General features: G+C 34.9%; 1 protein-coding gene across 2 annotated transcripts in view; it reads right to left on the bottom strand.

Annotated features, from left to right (window-relative positions):
- LOC116550966 (canalicular multispecific organic anion transporter 1-like) overlaps positions 1–21,466 on the bottom strand; it is an 85,866-nt gene that overhangs the window by 7,954 nt on the left and 56,446 nt on the right. For both annotated transcript variants that reach the window (XM_032277175.1, XM_032277176.1), the window contains 6 exons: positions 17,238–17,298; positions 16,213–16,438; positions 9,329–9,483; positions 6,892–7,047; positions 2,258–2,457; positions 1,381–1,507 (listed from right to left, as the gene is read on the bottom strand). In XM_032277175.1, the coding sequence (XP_032133066.1) occupies positions 1,381–1,507; positions 2,258–2,457; positions 6,892–7,047; positions 9,329–9,483; positions 16,213–16,438; positions 17,238–17,298 (925 nt within the window). The remainder of the gene's footprint in view (positions 1–1,380; positions 1,508–2,257; positions 2,458–6,891; positions 7,048–9,328; positions 9,484–16,212; positions 16,439–17,237; positions 17,299–21,466) is intronic.

Genomic DNA, 21,466 nt, shown 5'->3' on the forward strand with positions numbered 1-21,466 from the left:
AAACAAGAGCGTAATGCATGTTCTTTAGTTTTTTATGTAATACAAATAATTATTTTTTATAAAGTTTCACTTTTCATTTCTTGGATCTGCCAAGAACTTGTCACATACTATTTCAAATACTGTTATTTCTTTTGATTATTTAGCAGCTCTAGAAATAAGCATATTTCTTCATATACATACTTGTGTTTCTTTAAGGATATTTAACTCATTAACATAATAAATATTGAAATTATTTGTCAGAAGATAGACCATATAATTCAGCATATATTCAAGAAGTGAACACTGGATATAAGGAATGATGAATGCCAAGATTGATGGGATGTGCCTCAAAAAAATGTACATCCTAAATGAGAAAAAAATAATAATCGGCAAACACTTTGGCATTCTTCACTACCTTCCACCAGAAGGAAGATTCTACTAACTTTGGAACCATTCCTGTTCCCATTTAAAAAAACAAAAAAATCTATATTTTCTTCTCACCCTATTCCCAAATGTAGGTTCTTCAAGGGTGTAACTTCCAACAGAATTCTAAAAGAAAGAAAAACTTGTACAATCCAGTTTTTTCTTGAGTTTGGTGCCAACTTATTTAATAGCCCACCTGACTTGAGCTGATATGGAGCTCTTCAAAGCATTTACTTAATCCAGTTAAGGTGTATAGGCACACAGTTCACGATAAAAACAGTAGTGTTTGATTGTAGGCTTCTGAACCAGGCCTTGGATATGGCTGTTTACATATTTCCTTTCCAGAAGCCTGAATTCTGAATCCTGAAATGCAACTGGCTCAAAGTTTTTGGATATGAGACGAAGAGTATATAACAAAATCACCTAGACATACCTTCTACATAATGTGGAATTCTTAAGCAGTTTAGGGCATTTGCTGTTTTACACAGGGGGCATGCATCCTACCACTAGTGTATTGCAGTGTAATATCAAATAGGGTTTATTAGAGAAAAAAGTACAAACCAAGGAGAGGCAGCACATATATTCTCCCTAGAGCTTGCATTATCTTCTCGGCTTAGGCTGGGCAAATTAGCTACACCAATTGTGTTGGAGAGGGGCCTTACCCTTGTAATATTCTATAAATCCATTAGGACAGGAGAGCAGGAAACTTCTGAGTGACTATAGAATAGCAGGAGTTTCCTGGTCCTTTAGCACTCAGCCTTGAGTATCAGCCTATTCTTCCTGTAAGTTAACTTAGAATTGCTGAGCTAGCTTTCTGCTACTAACCAGATAGATAAAGAAATGAGCCTCCAGGGCAATCCAGATTTGTCTCTCATTATTTAGTTAATATAATCTATAATTCAGACAAGCAAAGAAGAAGACTATTTAACTCATTGGATTATAAACATACCATATACCACAAAAATCATTATTACTTACATTTAGGGCATAGGAGATAGACAAACCAACTATTGCTGAATCTGTAGAATTGCCAGCCAGCACAGCAAGCAGTGCAGCAAGAAGCACCAGTAAGTTGCCAAGAAATTCAAGTCTAACAGACAGCCACCTGTGATAAATGGAATATATTCCTGAGTAACCGAGATGAAAAAGTTTTGGCGCACTTGGTCCTACCTCTCCTCTGGGAAATCGAGAAGTAAACAGCAATAGCTGCTTTCTTTTTTCTCCTCCGCTGACTTGGAAATCAATCAAACACAGGGTCATCACATGATAACTGAAAAAATTCATCTGCATGAAAATGCATTTTACTTTTGCAGAACTTTAAGACTTCTCAGAATTTCAAAGCAAGAAAACAGTAGCTAAAATGATGTATTGCATTTTAAAAATCCTATTGGAAAATCAATTTTCCCTTTCCAATTGTATACACTTTTTAATATAATAAAATTAGCCTCTAAAAATTGAAATGTGCTCAACTACTATTTAATATTTCATTTTTCTCCTTTATGTGAGATTATAACTTCAAATTCAAAAATTTTACAAAACAGTGTATACAAATAAAATATATTCTAACAATATAAAACACAATGTAGAATTGTGTCATAAGTAATTCTAATAGTATCCACATATCTTTCAACAACTTGGGATCATTTTTCTTATGAAATAGTATGTACGTTTCGTGTGAATATAAATAGATGTAATTTAATTTAAACATACATTAAATACTAGAAAATACTTGTCTTATTAATACATACTTTAAAAATTGGATGAAATGCCATTACAAAACACTCTGTTTAGAAGTCAGTGAGCAAGATATCTAAGAAGAGAGACTGATCCTACACTAGGTATTGATGGGACTTACCGGCCAGAAATTACATTATTGTAGAAACAGACCAAGTTTTCATTCACCACCTCTTTGTTTTGCTGGATAAACCTCTGCTCGTGTCCAAATGCTCTGATAGTAGACACTCCTGATAAAGTCTCACTAAAGTGGGAAATGACAGGAGAACGGGATGCTCCTGTCAACCTCCGGATTTGCCGAGAGCTTGCCACGTAGTATCTCTGATCAGAAGATAGAAAGAAGCAGTTAGAAAGATGCAGCAGAAATTGCTTCGATAGTTTAAAAACTGTGAGACCCTTGTGTAGGGATTTAAAGAGGGACCCCCAAAAGTTAGATACAAGTCCTGACCCCAGTATCTCTGAATGTGACCTTATTTAGAAACTGCATCTTTGTGCATGTAATTAAGGATCTCAGGATGACATCACCCTGAATGCAGGGTGGACCGTAAATCCAATCTTGAGTGTCCTTATCAGAGACAGTAAAAAGAAGACATAGACATAAGAAAAATATCATGTCTGCCAGTGGCAGAGATTTAAGTGATATGTTTAGAAGCCGAGGAAATACCGGGATTGTTGACAGCCAGCAGAAGCTAGGAGAGGAGCATGAAACAGATTTTCTCTCATAGCCTCCAGAAGGAATCAACTCTGCCTATATATTGATTTTAGACTTCTGGCCTTCAGAACTGTGAGAGGGGCCAAGCGTGGTGCCCACACCTATAAGGCCAACACTTTGGGAGGCCAAGACAGGAGAGTTGCTTGAGTTCAGGAGTTTGAGATCGGCGCAATGTCAGGAGACCTTGTCTTTACAAAAAGTAAAAAAACAAAAATATTATCCAAATGTGGTAGTGCATGCCTGTGGGCCTAGCTACTTGAGAGGCTAAGGCAGGAGGATAACTTGAGCCCAGGAGGTCAAGACTGCAGTGAGCAATGATCATGCCACTACACTACACCCTGGTGACAGAGCCAGACCTTGTCTCAAAACTATAAAATAAAAAGAAACAAACAGATTTTTTAAAATGTGAGAGAATACATTTCTGTTATTTTAACCCACCCAGTTGACAGCACTTTGTCACAGAAGGCTTAGGAAACTCGTGTGCTTTTGCAATGGTTACAAAGCCCAAAATCTGAGGCTGGAAGCGGTGGCTCAGGCCTGTAATCCCAGCACTTCGGGAGGCCAAGGTGGATGGATAACTTGATCTCAGGGGTTCAAGACCAGCCCGAGCAACATGGTGAATCCCCATCTCTACCAAAAACATAAAAACTAGCCAGGTGTGGTGGTGACTGCCATTGTCCCAACTACTCAGGAAGCTGAGACAGGAGAATCACTTGAACTTGGGAGGCAGAGGTTGCAGTGAGCCGAGATCATATCATGCCACTGCACTCCAACCTAGGTAATAGAATGAGACACTGTCTCCAAAAAAAAGCCCCAATTCTGGACAGGACAACCAGAATATAATTGGGCAAAATTTCACTTTGACAATGCTCTCAAATGACCATTATTGAGTACCCACCATGCAAAAAGCTCTACGTTACATATTGAAAATGTGACCAAACAATTAACTCACTGAATCAGGGAAGCAGACCAAATAAACAATTATATTTTGTACTTAAACATAATTACAGCAAAAATAGTTTAGTCTTTTTTTCTTCAAAAATTTCCACTGCAGACACAATTAGAAGTTGTCTACTTCCCTTTGGCTTCAAGTTGAGGACAATTTGGATAGGTAGAGACTGTGGAGAGCTGGAGGGGGCATTGCCCTGAATTAACTGGAGCATTAATCAGCCCCAGAAAATTGCTGCCAACTGGAAATGACAATCAAGAGTTAGGAGGTCTTGCAAAATTTTCAGGAAAATCTTAAATCTGGAATTTTAGGTAAAATCTCTGATTTTAAAATGTCTACATTTGGTAAAACTACTGAGCAAGCTAAACAAAAACATATCTCAGGTACATACAGTCTGGTGGTTACAACTTATGAACTCTGTGCTAAATGCTCTGAAGAATACAAAAGACTGTGGCATTCTGAGGCCATAAGGGGATTTAAGAAATTGTCTAGATTAGGGAATATGTTATTGGGGTCACAGACCCTGTGAGTAGATAAATAAGGGTAAAATGCTTTCCCTAGACAAATGTAAATATGCATACACACTTGGAGCTTCTGATAAACTTTCAGTGAATTGTAGAATCCATGGAGTTTTTTCATACAACTCTCTGGGGAATCTGATTTAAGAAACTTTTAACCAGATCAACGTTTCTCATACTTTAGTAAGAATCATCTGCCTGAAGCATTTGTTGAAAGGTAGGTTTCAGGGCCCCACCTTGAGACAGTCTGATCTCGTAGGTCTGGGCTATGGCCCATGCATCCAGGAAGCACACTTTACATAGCACACATCTAAATCAAACCTTTTATTTCACAGGGGAAAGACATGGAGCCTAGAAAAAGAAATGATGTGCCAGGCACACAAGTAAGGACAATGACTAGAACTCCAAGTTCCTGAATCCAAATTCAGACCTCATCCTACAATCCCCCTAATGAGACATGGTTTCTGGACTCTTTTACTACTGATCACTCTGTTGTAGTTTACCAGACAGGAGACCATCACATAAAATTTCATTTGACATGATCTTTAATTTTATAGATCTTTAATATATGTATAAGACATAGTCTCTTCCCCCAGAGCACTTACATTTTCATATATTCTGGATTTATTATACCGTCAGTATATACCAGCAGTGTAATAAAACCGTAATAGTAGATATCGGAATGGTAGACAAGTAGTCAGTTTTCTTTACACTATTCTGATAGAGAATGCTCCATAGAGAAAGTGGAATATGACGTAGGCCATCAATGTTAAGTAAAATGGGGACAGACAGAGAGAACAGGAATAACATGTGAAGTAGGATGAATAGAGTATAGGTATAGAAATGAGAAAATTATTTGTAATCTGGCTTGAGCACACTACACTCTAACATGAATTTTAGAACTTGGGTTTTTGAAAAGCATTAAACTCTAAGAATCTTTTTGTGAAAAGAGCCTCAGATACTTATATATTTAATATATATGCTTCAGCATTTATTTTACCTTATATGTTATCAGTTAAAACTATCAGGATATAGAAATCATGCTATGGAATAAATATTATTTTAATATAGAAATGGCACTGGAAATTTAGAAATAATAAGTAATTTTCTCTATATTTTATACTTTATTTAAAATCTCCAAAAATGTAAGAATTACATTTTCATAGTAGATTGCATATTTGAGGATAATTAACTAAAATGTGGAGTGGAAACATATTCATTCATTGTTTTGGATTCAGTTTGAGCTCAATTTACACCTATAATCTACTTTTGTTTTTCAGTTCACTGAAACTAATTTCCTCTTTTATTGAAGTCCTTATTGCCAAGATAAATAAACAAGTGGAAAATAGTTATTTCTGCAAACATCTTTAAATTTCACTTTTTTTGTGTGAATTAAGCCTGTAATTAAAAAAATTGCATGTACTTTGGTAAAGGTAATGTAAAGAGATGTTTAAAATATTTTATAATAATCTCTTACATTATAATACATCATAATATCATATAGATATCACACATTTGAAAAATTCATCTGTTTATCATTCTTGCATGTTTGACTAGTACCTTGGGATAAGTGTCAAAAAAAGTTATGAGAACAGAAATAAGGTGTATAAATCTGTGAATATGAAAAGAACTTTTATATCACAGTGTAGGAGCAAGCTGGAGAAATTTCTTTTATGTGAGTCATTTCTGTAGGAAGCTATAAACTTTTTTTAAACCAAAAGCTGTCATGGCTTCTTGTAAAATAACAAAGGTAATAAAGATGTTCATTTTAATTTATTCTTTTCATTGTTTAATAAAATTGCTTTGTTTGACTGCTGAAGAAAAAAAATATACATGCTAAAAAATTTGGTTTCCACTGCATCCTCACAGTGACATAATTTTGCAGTTTAAACTGGATGATCACACTTTAATATGAAGATATCATGAACGTATCATGAGAGACATATTCAGCTCTTCCAGCAATTGTTTTTCTGGAAGAAACAGGTGATGTTTGGAAAAACAGGACAAAAGGGTAATATCTGTTTCCCTCTTGGATATGCAGGGATTTTAAGTTTCTGTGAAAATGTGAACAGCATACAGGTTTTGTGGTGGGCACAAAAATGCAGGCTCCACCTCTCCTGCTGTAGGGAGCGTGGCTGACTGACAGCTCCAGCGACTGCACTGATGGATTCACTGCTATATTCGCGTAGGGGCCAGCCAATGACTGAGTACTGGCAGGAAGTGCACATGGGACCCTCCAACGGGCAACTGCAATTGACAGCTTCCTGTTGAACCTGTTATGGAACTGTCCTGTAGTCCAAGACTCTTGTTACCCAATGCTAATCCTTCTTCTTTTTCGCCCTCACAGGGACTCAGCCTGAGTGGCTGTCTGAGGGCTTGCTCAGCCCAGCCTTCTTTTGCTCCCTTTCCTTTATCTTTTACAAGCATTTCCCCCAGTGTATCTCCCGTACGTCTATTCCTTTCTTGGACTCTGCTTCTTACAGAACTTGGACGAAGAGGGGGCTTAAGTGGGTCTGAAACTGTATTTGACTGTGAACTTATAAGTTATTAATGCAAATAGAAATGTATGCACTTACTTGTATAGAGAAATAGAAGAACACTACGGGAAAAATCCCCAGAATGAAGAGGGGCAAAGCTCCCACAATGACCAAAATTGTTCCAATAACATCCAATGTACAATTCAACCACAGCCGTAAATAGTAATGCAAACGCAAATCAAGTATAAATATGTCCTGAAAAATTTGATATTAGGTTACTTTACTTTTAACTTTTCACAGTTTAGAATGAGAGAAAGAAGAAATATATTATTCAATGGCAAAATTAAAAATGTTTACCCAGGTATGACAATCTAATGATTACCATAAATAAATCTAACTACATGATCTTTGCTCATCCCCATATATTTTTCCCCTGTAGTCAACTATAACAATTAAAATTCTAATAACAATTCTAATTCTAATTCAAATAACAATTCTAATTCAAATAACAATTCTAATTTCAAGACACCTATGATCAAACAATTTATATTTTCCAATGACAACTACATGGCAATTAATTATACACCTAAAGCCAGACTTTGATCAAAAAAGCAAAAACAAACATACCAAAAAACCCATAATTAAGTAGCTGGTTTTCTTAATTCCAGTATTTGGGGCATTGGGCTACCATTACTAGTGACTCAAAATTTGTAAGTCACCACTGGGGCATTGTTATCAGCTAAGAATGTGTCCAGTGACCTTCCTGGGTAACTGAATCCTACTCTTATCAAGATAGACAGGAAAACAAAATAATCTTCATTTACAAAATTATGAACTGAAAGATGGAGTGGCCAATAGGAATGAGAGAAAGACAATGGGAAGGTCGTGCATTGATTTACACATTTTTTAAATTATTTGTTTATTTATTTGTAAAGTGTCTTGCTGTGTCACCCAGGCTGGAGTGCAATGGTGAGATCTCGGCTCACTACAAACCTCTGCCTCCCAGGTCCAAGCAATTCTCGTGCCTCAGCCTCCCGAGTACATAGGATTACAGGCATTAGCCACCATGCCCAACTAGTTTTTGTATTTTTAGTAGAGGCAGGGTTTCGTTATGTGGGTCAGGCTGTCTCAAACTCCTGACCTCAGGTGGTCTGCCTGTCTCTGCCTCCCAAAGTTTGGAATTAGAGTCATGAGCTACCATGCCCGGCCTGTTTCACACTTTGTTGCATATAACTTAATCTGTTTGTGGCACAGGGTATGACCTGAGAGATGCCAGGGAATACTGAGACACTGAACCTTGAATGGGTGAACTACTCAGTTCGGGACAAAGTTGATATAAAAAGCAGAGATGCAATTTTGTTAATTCTACTTTCATCTGGGAGTTCCCTGGTTATCTCACATACCAAATAGGGTAACAGTATCATATTCACATGCAATCTCTTATTTAGAATTTAACTGCCCATAATCCCATCTGCTTAAGACTCAGTCATTTGAAATTTTACTATATAAAAATGAGAATTAATCTGTAAGGTTGTAGTCAGAAATGTCCTCTGGGAGAGATAGAATGCTGGTGATCAAACTCTTCTATAAGTTTTCATAAAACCGTATGTACCTTGATACGATAAAGCAAGATTTAATATTCCATTAGTAACTTATTATGTTAGGTACTTTTATTTATGTTTTTGTTTTATCTTCACTTTTCTTTATACGTCCACCATGTTTTTACATATACATAGAAATGTGTTAACACACTTTGAGGCTATGAACCTGCACACTTTAATATAAGGCCCATTAGCAATATGTGACTATTGAACACTTGGAGTGTAACTATTGCAAGTTGAGATACGCTATAAGCATATAATAAAAACCAGCTTTAAAAGACTTTGTACAAAAAAAATAAAGATTAATAATTTTATATTAATTACAGTTTGGAATAATGTTTTGGATATACTTTGTTAAATAAAATGTATTATCATAATTAATTCTTTCAACAGTATTTTATTTTACTTCTTTATTATGGCTACCAGGAAATTTAAAATCACATTCATGGTTTGCATTTTATCTTTATAGGACAGTTATATTAGAACTTTATAGCAGTTCTGTAAAATATAATGAGAAAACTCCTATAGGTAAGCAGAGACACTCTGAAAATCTTCACTCATTCCCCATTCACCATAAGTGATGTTATGTTTTCTTAAAGGCGGAATGTTTTCAAAGTCTAGATATCTGCGTATTGACTAACATTTGCTTTCCCTTCTTAGCCTAAGGCAGTGATTCTCAATGTATATAAGAATTAGAGTTGCAGATATCAAAACACTTGTGTTTCTTGGATTAAGTAATTTTTCAAGTGTTATTTTAATTATATGTATAAAATGTGACTCTGTTGTACATCAGTTATATGCGTCCTAAGGCTTAGAAATATATTTAACAATGACATCTGTATAAAACATATGATATTTTGTATAAGTGAGAATATAAGGTAATGAATATGGGTCACTGTTATGTATACTATTTAATAAGGTGTGTCTTTCCTTACCTTGGTGAAACGACTGATGATCTGGCCTGTGGAATTTGTTTCAAAAAACTGGATGGGGAGGTGCAGCACATTATTCAACAGTTGAACATACAAGGTTCGAGAGGCACTCAGGGAACCTCTAGTGATTACGTATGCTCCAGAGCAGACAAAGAGACCTAAACACACATTGTTATTACAGTTATATTAACAGTATAAAGAAATTTGTGTTTTAACTTTTAAAAGATTGCTGTAAAAAGATTAATTATAAATATATTTATATTTATTTTAACTGAAAATCCAAATATTATACCTAAAATGTGTAATTGTGGACTAAAATAAATATAAATATAATATATGATGTATCTGAAATAAATACACAATTCCGATGGTTTGCTATGCTGGTACAGCAGAATGCTTTCCATTTGTTGTCATAGGTTCCATACAGGAGATAAAAGGTTGATCTAACTCATGGAATTTTAGCAACCTATTACTTTTATGATGTTCCATAGGACAATATGTTAGTTACTAGTGCTTTTAGCCAAATATTTCTGTTCTCCCAGCTTCTTTGTACATAGTAAAGTTGAACTTTCTGGCCCGCTTTTGGTTGATAGATCCAAACAAACAGTTTTGAATCATGAGTTATGAGAGAAATGATATATGACACTTCTGAGTTAGAGCATTTAATTGCTGGTGTCAGTCCTATTCCCTTTGCACAGTGCCTGCCAACATTTAAAACGGTGCTTGGCTCCTTCCTTCAGCTAGAGTCCCTAGCATAAGCAGAGTCCCTTTCCTGACCCACAGTGGACACGTAAAATGGGCGAGGGATACAATTCTTTTAGTGTGTTAAGCTACTGAGATGTGGTTGGTGGGAGGATTGTTCTTGTATAACTACTTATCAGATAAGCTCATAGCTTTAGTGGAAGAAGTTGAAAAACAGTTATTAGCACAAATAGAAACATAAGGAAGTTCTGTGAAAGATACATTTCCATCATTATGTGAAGCCTGGGAACAAAACCTACCAGCAAGGAAAAAGTAGATCTGCAAAATGAAGAGAGTTCTGAACACTTCATGTGAACCTTTGGATCAAGTGTGGTTAAAGATCTGTGCCTGGGCATTTTACCTTTGGGTGTCAATACACTTCCATGTTACTTAAGCCAGTTTGCTCTTGATAACCAGATACACAACTGCTCCATTTCACTCTAACATAAAAAACTGCTAATAAAAGTGTGTTGCCAATATGGTCCTTGTTCCTTTGCAGGTATCATGTTTAAAACGAAACAAAACAACACAAAACTAGTTACTCCTCACCACCTTACATTCTATTAGCTAATGTCTTTATATTTTTAAATAATATCTCATATGGCTATTAGCTTTCTCAGTCTTAAGTGTTTTCCATTATTTTCCTCCATTTCTCCCATACTTCCCTATTCCTCTTCCAATAGATTACCTGTTTTCTTCTCAAATATTCAATAAACACATATTGCTTGTGAAGGTCACCAAATTTGTAGCTTGTGTTGTTATTTTTCTATATGCTTAGTTTTCTGTGTAGCTGGGGCTAATTTATTTCCAAACACTTCAATAGCTGAAAGTCTCTTCTGAATACACTTAAACACATTAAATATCCTACTGTTTCTTCAATCTCATTTAGCCCCTGTCCTCTGCAACACAAACTACCCACTTGGGACTCTCCATCTTTCTGCTCTAAACTAGAATGGTTGCTGGAATAGACATTTCTATTCTTTAGTGTGGGAAGTATTTTTTCTTAAAAGATTATGTACTTAGTATTTTTCCCCATTTACTGAAGCTCTTTTTATAAACATGTTAAACTTCTTGAACTGTTCCTCCAATTTTTTCTTATCTATCATTTTTCATCTCTGTTTATGATGTTGTACATTTGGGATAATTCTAATTTATCTTACATTTATACAACCTTTTAAAATTAATTAAATGTTTTCAAGAACTTTCTTGTCCTCAGACTGAACTTATTTTAGCATATTCTATGCTAACTTTATGTATGCAGTATTTTGAATCTCTGAAAACACTAATTAGACCTTTTGAAGGTCTAATTGTATTCCAGATATTATGGTTTTAGTTCTGGACCTGACTGCTGCATTTGTTGACTTTTATTTATGCTGTTGGTTTGAGTGAAGTCCTGGATGGGCATTATCAGTTTAAAAATATGAGACGATGAAATGGTTAATTAATATAGGTACCTGATGTGGCTTTCTTCTGCTATTGCATATGCTAATTTTCCCCAACACTTCTCTCCCCTGAATAGAAGAGTTTGCTTCAAGTTCCGTTTAAGTGGGAAGGTATGACACCGAAAGCCACAATAAGGAAGTTTTCTTCTATGTATATCACATGTATTAGAAAGCCTAATTTCCTCTTTAAACAGCAGCTTTCTACTTTTCATTGTACTGTTACTATCACAGTGGCTGTATTCACCGGGGGTGGTAGCAGCATTGCTCTAAAAGAGGCTGATGGGCCATCAGAGCAATGTGCTAATGAGCTACTTTGATTACTTCCATGAAACTCAGTTCTTCTCTCTGTACCTGTGAACATAAGTTTAGTGCTTTTCCATGGCTCAACTGAACATCTCTCTCTTCTGTCCCAGCTTTTCCAGTATCTGTTCCTGGCTACAAGTTTTCTTCTACCCTTCACTTTCTATCAGTATAATCCCGTATGTGGAAATATATTACTCTGAAGTCTTCTGACAACTTTCCTCTTACATTTATCCACTGTCATTTCAGTGGAATTTAGTGAGGTGTAAGTAAAGTAAATGAACCACGTAGCCCTCTTAAACTGGAAGCAGCAGTGTGCTCCTTAATCACTACACTTTGAAAATAAGGTGCCTATATTTTACACCTTGGATTAGAGAAAGGAAGTTCCCAATAGTGACATATAAAACACAATACATTAGAGATGTGCCAAGTATCCTAGAAATTCGAAAGCAAATAGCTGAGACTGAGGGAAAAAAATGTTCAGGGCAATTTCTTTCTTTAAAAAATGAGGTAAGATCTTTATTACTGTCATAAAATATGGATGTAGTATTTTCAGCTTCAATACTCCAGCTTTGTTTGAATGCCAGCCTTCTATATTATTCATAGTGGTCCTCTGGTATTAACATGTGAAAGTGCTGTTTATGCTTTAAAGTTCTAAATAAATAAATAAATGGAAAGGAAAATAAGTGGGCTATGAATACAGGCTGCTTTTGATTAAAGCAGGTTCCGTAAGATACAGCTGAGGTCTGCTAAAAAAATCAGAAATTATAGATTTTAATTTTTCAGGCTCACCTTACTTATGGAAATGTATTTTGCAATTGCACTTAATAAACCTTAAAAATTAAAAATTGTTTAAATGTAAAAAAAATGAAGAAGCAATAAATCAGAGATTTATATTCTAACAACTGCAGACCACTCTAAACAAACAAAAGTCAATCAGGAAAAAAATCTTTATGATAAACTGTTCATAATCTGCTGCTTAAGTTATAAAATCCTTCCTATATTTACTGAAATGTAATACTGTAAGTTAATTAAAATTAAGATTTTACATAAATAATAGTACGGACACTAAAATTGCATACTTTATATATTATAGAAATGATATTTACTCACTTAAAATGTTCTTCTAAGGTTATTAAATCTACTTTAAATTTGTAACATAAATTCACTGAGTTGGTTTGAATTTAGCCCTCACATGTATGTGTGACATACAGAGATACAGAGATTCATGTATATATGGATGTTTCTCTTGGTGTAATTCGAAACGTCTACATCTCTATCATCCTCACTGAGCTGCAAACTGCAAGTCAATAAATCTGACTTTCACTGATTCAAAAGCAAAGAAATTGTAATATCCTGTTCTTTCATACTATAGATAATTCTCATATCTCATTTTCACTAACATCTCTTTTCCCAGGGAATGTTGTTAACAAAATGACAGAAGAAACATAAATCTGTCTCACAAGATCTGCTTATTTTTGAATGGAGACAGTTAAAGCAGTACTATGGCCAGACAGTAAAAATAAAATAAGAGAGGAAAAAAGAGAAGGAAGGCTCTAAGTTTCATAGTTTTTGTTTTATCTTACTTTTCCATTACCAAAAGCATGCACCTCTCTCTGTTAGCCCATCTGGATATGGACATGAAGATGTAACAACTTCCACCTAGATGTCTGTTATTTTCTTATGTGAATTCCCACCAGTCTCTCTCTAGTTGCCTGTTTCTCTTGATACAAACACAAGAAATTATCTCTAAAAAACTTATTCATTTTAGTTAAAAGACTATTCAATACTTTTGAATATTCCAAAAAATTATTTAATTACCTACAATCTATATTCTTTTTCCATTTATCTCTTTATTATGTTTCCTTGACTATAATCAGGAATTATTTCTTAATTTTCTTTGTTTTTAATAGATACGTAACATTTCAGAACCATTGAGAATTTACTTAAAACACTTTTTTTCTTTTCTTTTGTTTCATCATACTTTTCTGGTTCTTGGAAGACAATGTTCATACTTTGGAATTTTTCAAAGTGTATTCTGTGGAACACAAGTTGCTCCAAGATATTAATGAGCAACACAGGGAAAAAAATCATGGTCAAATAAATTTGAGGAATATTGTGTTAAACATACTTAAACAGGTCATTTTATTGTAGAATATCTCAAAACCTTTACTGAAAGAAAGAAAAAAAAATCAGATTCATGGAAGAACAGAGTTCTCAATTTCCCAAACCTATTGAAATAGAACCTGGTGTTTATAGAGTATCTCACTACTGTCCATGTAATACGCCTTTGAAAATGCTAATTTAGATTTTAAGAACATTGGCTTGGGAGTAAGCTGGACATGGATTCAAATCTGGCTCCAAAACTTACCAGTCCTAGGGCTTTGCCATACTTACTTACATTTTCTATTGTTAAACAATAGCTAACATTTATTACACTCTTGCCTATGTACTACACACATCTGATGTAACCAATGAAACAATATCTGTACTTTACAAGTGATAAAACTAAAACTTTAAGTAACAAAGTTTCAGTAAAGCGTATAAAGGCTCCCTTATTAGGATACATGTTAAATAAACTACTGTTAGTTTAAGCCATATGAAATTGCCATTTTTGTGGTTCAGAAAAAGTCCAATACAGGCATTTTCATTTGTTTCAACTTCAACAACACAAAAATGCTTCGATTTCCAGACATGGAGCAAGTATTCACATCATTGTTCTATCTCCTTCTCTCCCTCAGATCATCTAATCAGGAACTTATCTCTGTTCAACTTCTGAGAAGTTAGTCCACTAATCAGCTCTATATGGACATTCCTTAACAATCTGTCACTCACCCTCATGACCCTTATTCCTCATTCATGGTGATCCTATCTACTCCTATGGGTTCATTTATTATTGCTATAGAATAATTCCAAGTCTAAGTAGAACTAAGAGCTTTAGAATGTTAGAATTTGGCAGATATGTAGAAATTATCTAGTTTAAGTTCCCCATTTTACAGATAAAGAAACCTACATCCCAAACGTACAGATATGCATTTTTAGTTTGCCTACTGGAGAAAAATTCATCAACACTTCCCATTAAACGTGCCCAACAATGAACTCACCATTTCTCTGCTCCACTAATTAAGGCTCTGCCTGTTTCCTTATTTTTGTCATCATTGCTCTCCCAGTTACCCAGTCTAAACCTCGAAGGTATGATGGACTAATGAATACCCTCTTTATTCACCCTCAAACTGACAATTACTAAGTTTTTCGTTGTAATGTCTTTCTTATCCATCCCTTTTATCCAACCTCACTGTCGCCGTCTGATCTTTCATTCATTCATTCATTCATTGGTTCATCAGGTATTTATCCAGTTCTCTTCCGCTTCTTACCTATTGGTTATTTTAGGTGACACAGTCATGGATCAGATAAGAGATCTTGCTGTACTAGACTACCTTCCACCTGGACTCCCAAATACACTTGATTATTCTTTTCCTACCAAAGCCTGCTTCCTCTTAGTCTCTCTGACTTAGTCCCTGCAATAAAAATCCATCTTTTTATTATCACTGCTAATTTATTCTTTGAAATACAAATTCAACTATGTCACTTCCTTCATCAATTTTCCAAAATTCTCCACCTGTCTTGCCAATGATCATCTCTGACATATTTTCAATCTTCCTTCTCACCTTTAGCTCCCCCACTTTTCCCTACCAATAACCTAAGACCACTCAAACTGGCACCTTCACTTTTGCCAAAAGCCCTTCTTACTTCCCCATCCCTGTCTTTACTCACACCTTTCTATCTGCCTCTATGACTTTCTCTCCTTCTCTGTAATCTGCTGATAAACTTCTATTCATCCTTTTAGTGTCCCCTCAATTGCCAAGTGCTCCTTAGAAATCACATTAATACGTCAACCCAATACAGCCTTCCCTTGCTCTGAGTTCTCACAGTGTTTTCTTTCACTGCCTGTATAGTGCTTAATGCTGACCATGTAGTTTGATTGTAAACCTGACCTAGGCTTACTAAGCCATACACCCCTTAGCAGACTTAGCTCTCTATCCTTACATCACTAACAACCTTCACATATACAGAGAGTGGCTATTTTTGAATCTTTCATGACTTTACATAAAAGCCTCAGTTTCTTCAGCTGTAAAATGAGGACAATAGCACATTCTAAATAATTACTTTCAAGATTAAATACCTATGTCTAATATTTAATGTTAGTCATGTAGATGACACCCATAAGTTTTGGTTTATTCTCTCAAATATGGTAAATTGAAAACATATGCATTTGAGTTATCCCCAAATATTCAAAAATTATGGCCCAGATTTTATTTGAGATAAAATCAAATTTGATTTTGTTGTGTTTGAATCAATTAGGTCAGAAAAAGAAAAGAAAAGCAGCTATACATTTTCTTTTACCTTTTATTAATCCCAATAATCCATAAACATTAAGTTTATTGCTTCTTACTTGCTTCCATTCTGTGAACTCATTCATAGTCATGTATTTTGCTTCTTTTGCCCAGGCACTAAGCCATAGATTCTGTCCGATGCTCAACAAATTCTGCCCTAAGTAAGTGAACATAGTCAGCCACACCCAGAGCCAGCCAAAGGCTTGGAGGTATTGCAGGATGATTGAGAACTTCACCTAAAGACAAAATTGATATAAAATTAGATTCTGAGAGATACCAGAACATGCCATGCCATTTCTGAATAAGTTTCATTACTGACAATTTCTGATTAGCATCAGTTAAGGACATAGTATTATATAGGATTTCAAAGATGTGCTTTAAAGTCACACCTTGATTTAAATCCTATTCTGATATTTCCTAAGCTTTGTGATCTTGGTCAAGTCACTAACACCTGTAATTCTCAGATGAGTCATCTGTAAATTAGCATAACATAGGGAGACACTGTCTCTACAAAATTAAAGAAAAAATCGGCAAGGCTTGGTAGCGTGCGCTGTGCCTGTAGTCGCAGCTGCTCAGGAGACTGAGTGGGAGGACAGTTTGGGCCTGGAAGTTTGAGGCTGCAGTGAGCTCTGATCACACCACTGCACTCCAGCCTAGGCAACAGAGTGAGACCCTGGCTCCAAAAAAAATAATGTCAATTAGAAAAATAAAAATAAAAATAAATAAAGATGTTGTGAAAAATAAAAAACAAACAGTCACCTTATAAGTTTATGTACAGTGTCAAGCACAGTACTAATCACTTAAAAGCTCAATTAATGTTGGTTTCTATCAGTAGTGAAAAAGAATACACATAACTAAATAACATGTAATCATAGCTAAACATGAACAATTCGATTTCATTTAATTTACTCAAACTATTATATGCCAATTCTCCTCAAATTAAATGACAAATCTATAGTATTGATCAATAATGCAAGGTAAACTTTTATGTTTAGGTGGTTAATAATAAATAACATTAGTTCTTCTGGTGCTTACCCTACCAACAGCAATCTTTTCTTTCTTCATTGAGAGCTGTTTTCCTTGATCCAATGAGGACCTGATAAAGCAAGACAACATTTGTTTTTAGGTTTTAGATGAAACTAACATTAAAAAAATTACACATCCTTAACCATTTTGTTGCATCTCCCTCTACTTCCTTACCTTAACAGCAACTTCGATTTCCCTGATAATAACTTTGTACCTTTTTTGTCTTATCAAGGGGAGACTGCTCATTCTACCATATCCCACATAATTTAGGACCCTGGCATGTTGCCTGTTTTTCACTGCTTCTTCTAAATAATTATCCCTTAATCTTGAATCAAGTCTTTAGAGCATTTAAACTAATGCCATCTGACTGTACCATACTCTATCCCTTCTCATCCTGGTCTAGACTAGCATCTATTCACTTCTTGGTATCTCCAAAGATGAACTAACATCAGGGTTACTCTTCCCATTTAGTTCTGCCACCATTCTGGGTAATGTCGTAGCTTACATGAAAAACTGTATTAAACTCAATCTCTTTCCAGCTTCATGACCTTCATACATCCAGGGACCTGCATGTGTATTTCACTTTGGCTATCAACTTTCATGACCTTAAACCATGAATCTTATTACTTAGAACTAACACATCTCTGAAAACCCTCCTCTAAGTATTTCAATCTCTGATCCCAACCTCTTCCATTTATACATTTTAAATTCAGTTATTCTCACTACATTTGGTTTTTATTTTACTTAGATTTCCAAATCTAGTCTTCTATCATCTTTGCCCTCTTGGATAATCAATGATCCCGCTTTACCTGGGATTTACCTGGTTTTAGCATTGACTATCCAACATTATGGGGAATTCCTTAGTTTCAAGCAAACCTATCTTCTCTCTCTTTTCCCTGCATTCTCCATGATTATCATTTCATGCAAACTTTGGTAATATTTTTGAACCTCCATTCCCTGCTCTTCTTCCATGAAGAAAAAGTGAATTCTAACCTGTCTCTTAGAACTTGCATGTCAGTCTTGGTCACATCTACTTCTGTGGGATGCTGCTTCAAAAAATCATTCAGCCCTGAAAATTGGTTCTACCATTAGTTAATATCTTGTTTCTACCTGGGTTCTTAATAGTGCCTAGAAATCCTTGCATGACTCTCAAAAAGGGACTGACATCCCACTTCATGGAGAAAACAGGAGCAGACAAGGAAGCCAATCACCAAACCTTTACCTTTACCTTCATTCCACCCAGCCTTTCCCAATTTTCTCCTGTAACAAAAACAGATATTTAAAAATACAGATTATAAGATTTCTCCTCTAGAAATCTATCTTTTAAACAAATAATAGAAAGAGATTCTATCTTAAGACAAGTCTGAAAAACACTAAACTGTTCTCTTTTCTAATCTTTACCTTATTCCTCTCTACTGACTCCATCTTATCAGCTGACAGAGAACGACACATTCTTCTCATTCTAAAACAATCATGAAACAACAATAACAACAATTGTTATTATCCTTATTTCGTTACCATCCTACTTTTTGCTGTCTTTTTGTAGCCAAATATTTTTCTGTCAAACAAGCTTTTCCTCCTTAAGCTTTTTTGCACCTGATTGAAACTGTTTTCAAGAATGCTAGTAAACTGTTGCTGTGTCTATTAGACACTTTGAAAGTTATTTCACTTAAGCTCTTCATCACATTTAATATTGTTGACCACTCACTTATTTAAGGGGCTCCTCCTTCACTTCCTTTCACCATTGTACTTTCATATTTCTTTGCACCTTTCTGGCCCTCCATTAGTTTCCCTTTAAGTTCATTTCTCTGTCTTCCCTTCAATGTTTATGTTTCCTTGGGCTCAGTTCTAGGAATTATTTCCTTTGTATGCTTCACACTCTCCTGAGCAATCCCATTCATTCCCATAGTTTCAGTAACTGCTTCTTTGTAGATGACTTTCAAATTGGTAACTCCAGTCCATAGCTTTTCCCTGAGCTCCAGATCCATTTGTCAAATGGTTTCTTGACATTTGGTTTATTTCTTTGCTTGTTTCTATCATACACAACCTTAACTGAATCAGTTATTTCCCTATCTCCTCTAATGTTTTCTCTGGCTTTGCAAAGAGCCACAACACTTCCTCTGTCTTGATCACGGTATATTTCCATCTATTCACCAAGTATTTGTCAATTTCATCTTCTAAATATTTCTGGAACATTATTATTGGATAAATATTTAGAAAATAACAAACAGCAAGAAGAAAAGTGAGAAGAAAGGAGGAGGAGAAGGAGGAGGAAAAGGATAAAATATAGAGGGAGAAGAAAAAAAGGAGAACAAAAGATTTACAATCCTACGTTTCAAGAGACAATCTGTGCTAACACACTTGTGAACATGTCTGTCGTCTTGTCTCTATTTGTGTGTGGTATGATAATATTGTTAATGTTGTTCTTACATTATGTTATATAATGTAATAGGTCATATCTTACATTAATGTTACTCTTATATTGATATAATATAAATTTATATTATGATTATTATCAATATGATTGTCAACATTAATAATATTGATAATGTGCTCTATAACCAGTCCATATTTTTTAAAGAAAATTACATGTATTCTTTGTAACTTAATGTATAAAAATATATTCTTCAATAACACCGTTATCTTTTATAATATAACATATTTTATCATTTAACCATGATATGATTTATTTAACAAAGTCAATACTTACACTGGTTGTAGATATTTTCCTGCTTTATTCCTATAATGACCATTCTTTTCATACATCTTTTATTGTCTCTTGTACTAAATTGCCATACACAATAAAATGCAATATGATCAATTGCAAGTCATTTGCTGTATCTACTATCCAACTGACCTCTGGAAATGCTGAACTGATGTACACACCTCTCAGCAGATGATGAGAAATCCCCATTTCTCTATAGTTTCTATTTTATTTTTCAGAATAAGAAATGCCTTATTTGATCAGCCTGGTAGTTCTTCCCTTCCTGTCTCTGGCACTAGTATCCAGAAACATTCTGTGGGAGGTTGCAGTGCATGTCCTTTGTAGGATCAGCTTCAGCATCAGAGAAAGATACACTATTTAACAGACACTTTCACTGGAATAGCTCCTGGTGTATGATTTGGGTTAATTACTGTCATCATTCTTCAAGCTCTTGGCATGACTTCTGTTTGGATAAGCAAATTTAGCATTGATACCAAGCCAAAAAATTAATTCTTAATGTAGCTGGACATAAAATCCTATGAAATCCAACTGTTAAAAGGGAATTAAGGCTTCCTAATTAGACACAACTAACAAAAACCAATAATTTATGGGACGCTATATAGAAAGGTATTCCTTTTTCAAAAGTTATTCATCCTTCTTTCACAAAAACCTGCATTTGGTTCTAGATACTTTGCTCTGAATAATAGCTTTTATTTGAGTATTTTAAAAGAGAAATTATTTAATTTTGGTAGAGAAATTTTAAACATGAGTCTTGTTCTGTCCTTGAGAAATTCTCAGGAAAATTTGCACAATATTTATTTACATATTTTGTATAAAATATGTAAAATTACCATATTGAATCTATTGTCTCTGAGCTGAGCACAAAATTACAAAGTTTAGAGTACCTATAGGGGGAAAAAAGTGACTCAGTGTTGGACATGAAAGACAAAAGGGGGCAGCTAGACACTAAAATAACATTTTCAGTTTATTTTATTCAGGGAAGATAGTGATGGAGATTTAAGAAAGTAATTAATATGCATAATATAAATTTAGAAAAAATATTGGAAACAGTTTGAAATAAATATTTTAGTCCTTGCTGGAAAACAGATGTCATTAAACTAACTCTAATTCTTAAACTTTGAGGGGAGAAATTTTCAGAAGTTATTTGGTCCAACCCCCTACCCTTGCTTTGCAGCACACTCCTCATAGGCAGCTAGACAGCTTTCCCATGTACCTTTCCATGAAGAAGACTTATTGTATTCTATCTTAGATACATCCCATTATAGGGAGCCTCTGTTTGTTGAAATGTTCCTGCCGGCTTGTATCTTCCAATCCTTACTCTTTTTTTGGGGGAGGGGGTTGCGGGTTTGTTATTCGGTTATTGATACTTGTGTATGCTTTGTGAAGTTTTCATGCTGTTTTTCAGCTCCATCAGATCATTTATTTTCTTCTCTAAACTCTTTATTCTAGTTAGCAGTTCCTGTAACCTTTTGTCAATATTCTTAGCTTCCTTGCACTGGGTTAGAACATGCTT

This window comes from Sapajus apella, unplaced genomic scaffold, assembly GCF_009761245.1.
Source record: "Sapajus apella isolate SASKATOON/1434 unplaced genomic scaffold, GSC_monkey_1.0 scaffold8, whole genome shotgun sequence".
In the NCBI taxonomy this organism is placed as follows: Eukaryota; Metazoa; Chordata; class Mammalia; order Primates; family Cebidae; genus Sapajus; species Sapajus apella.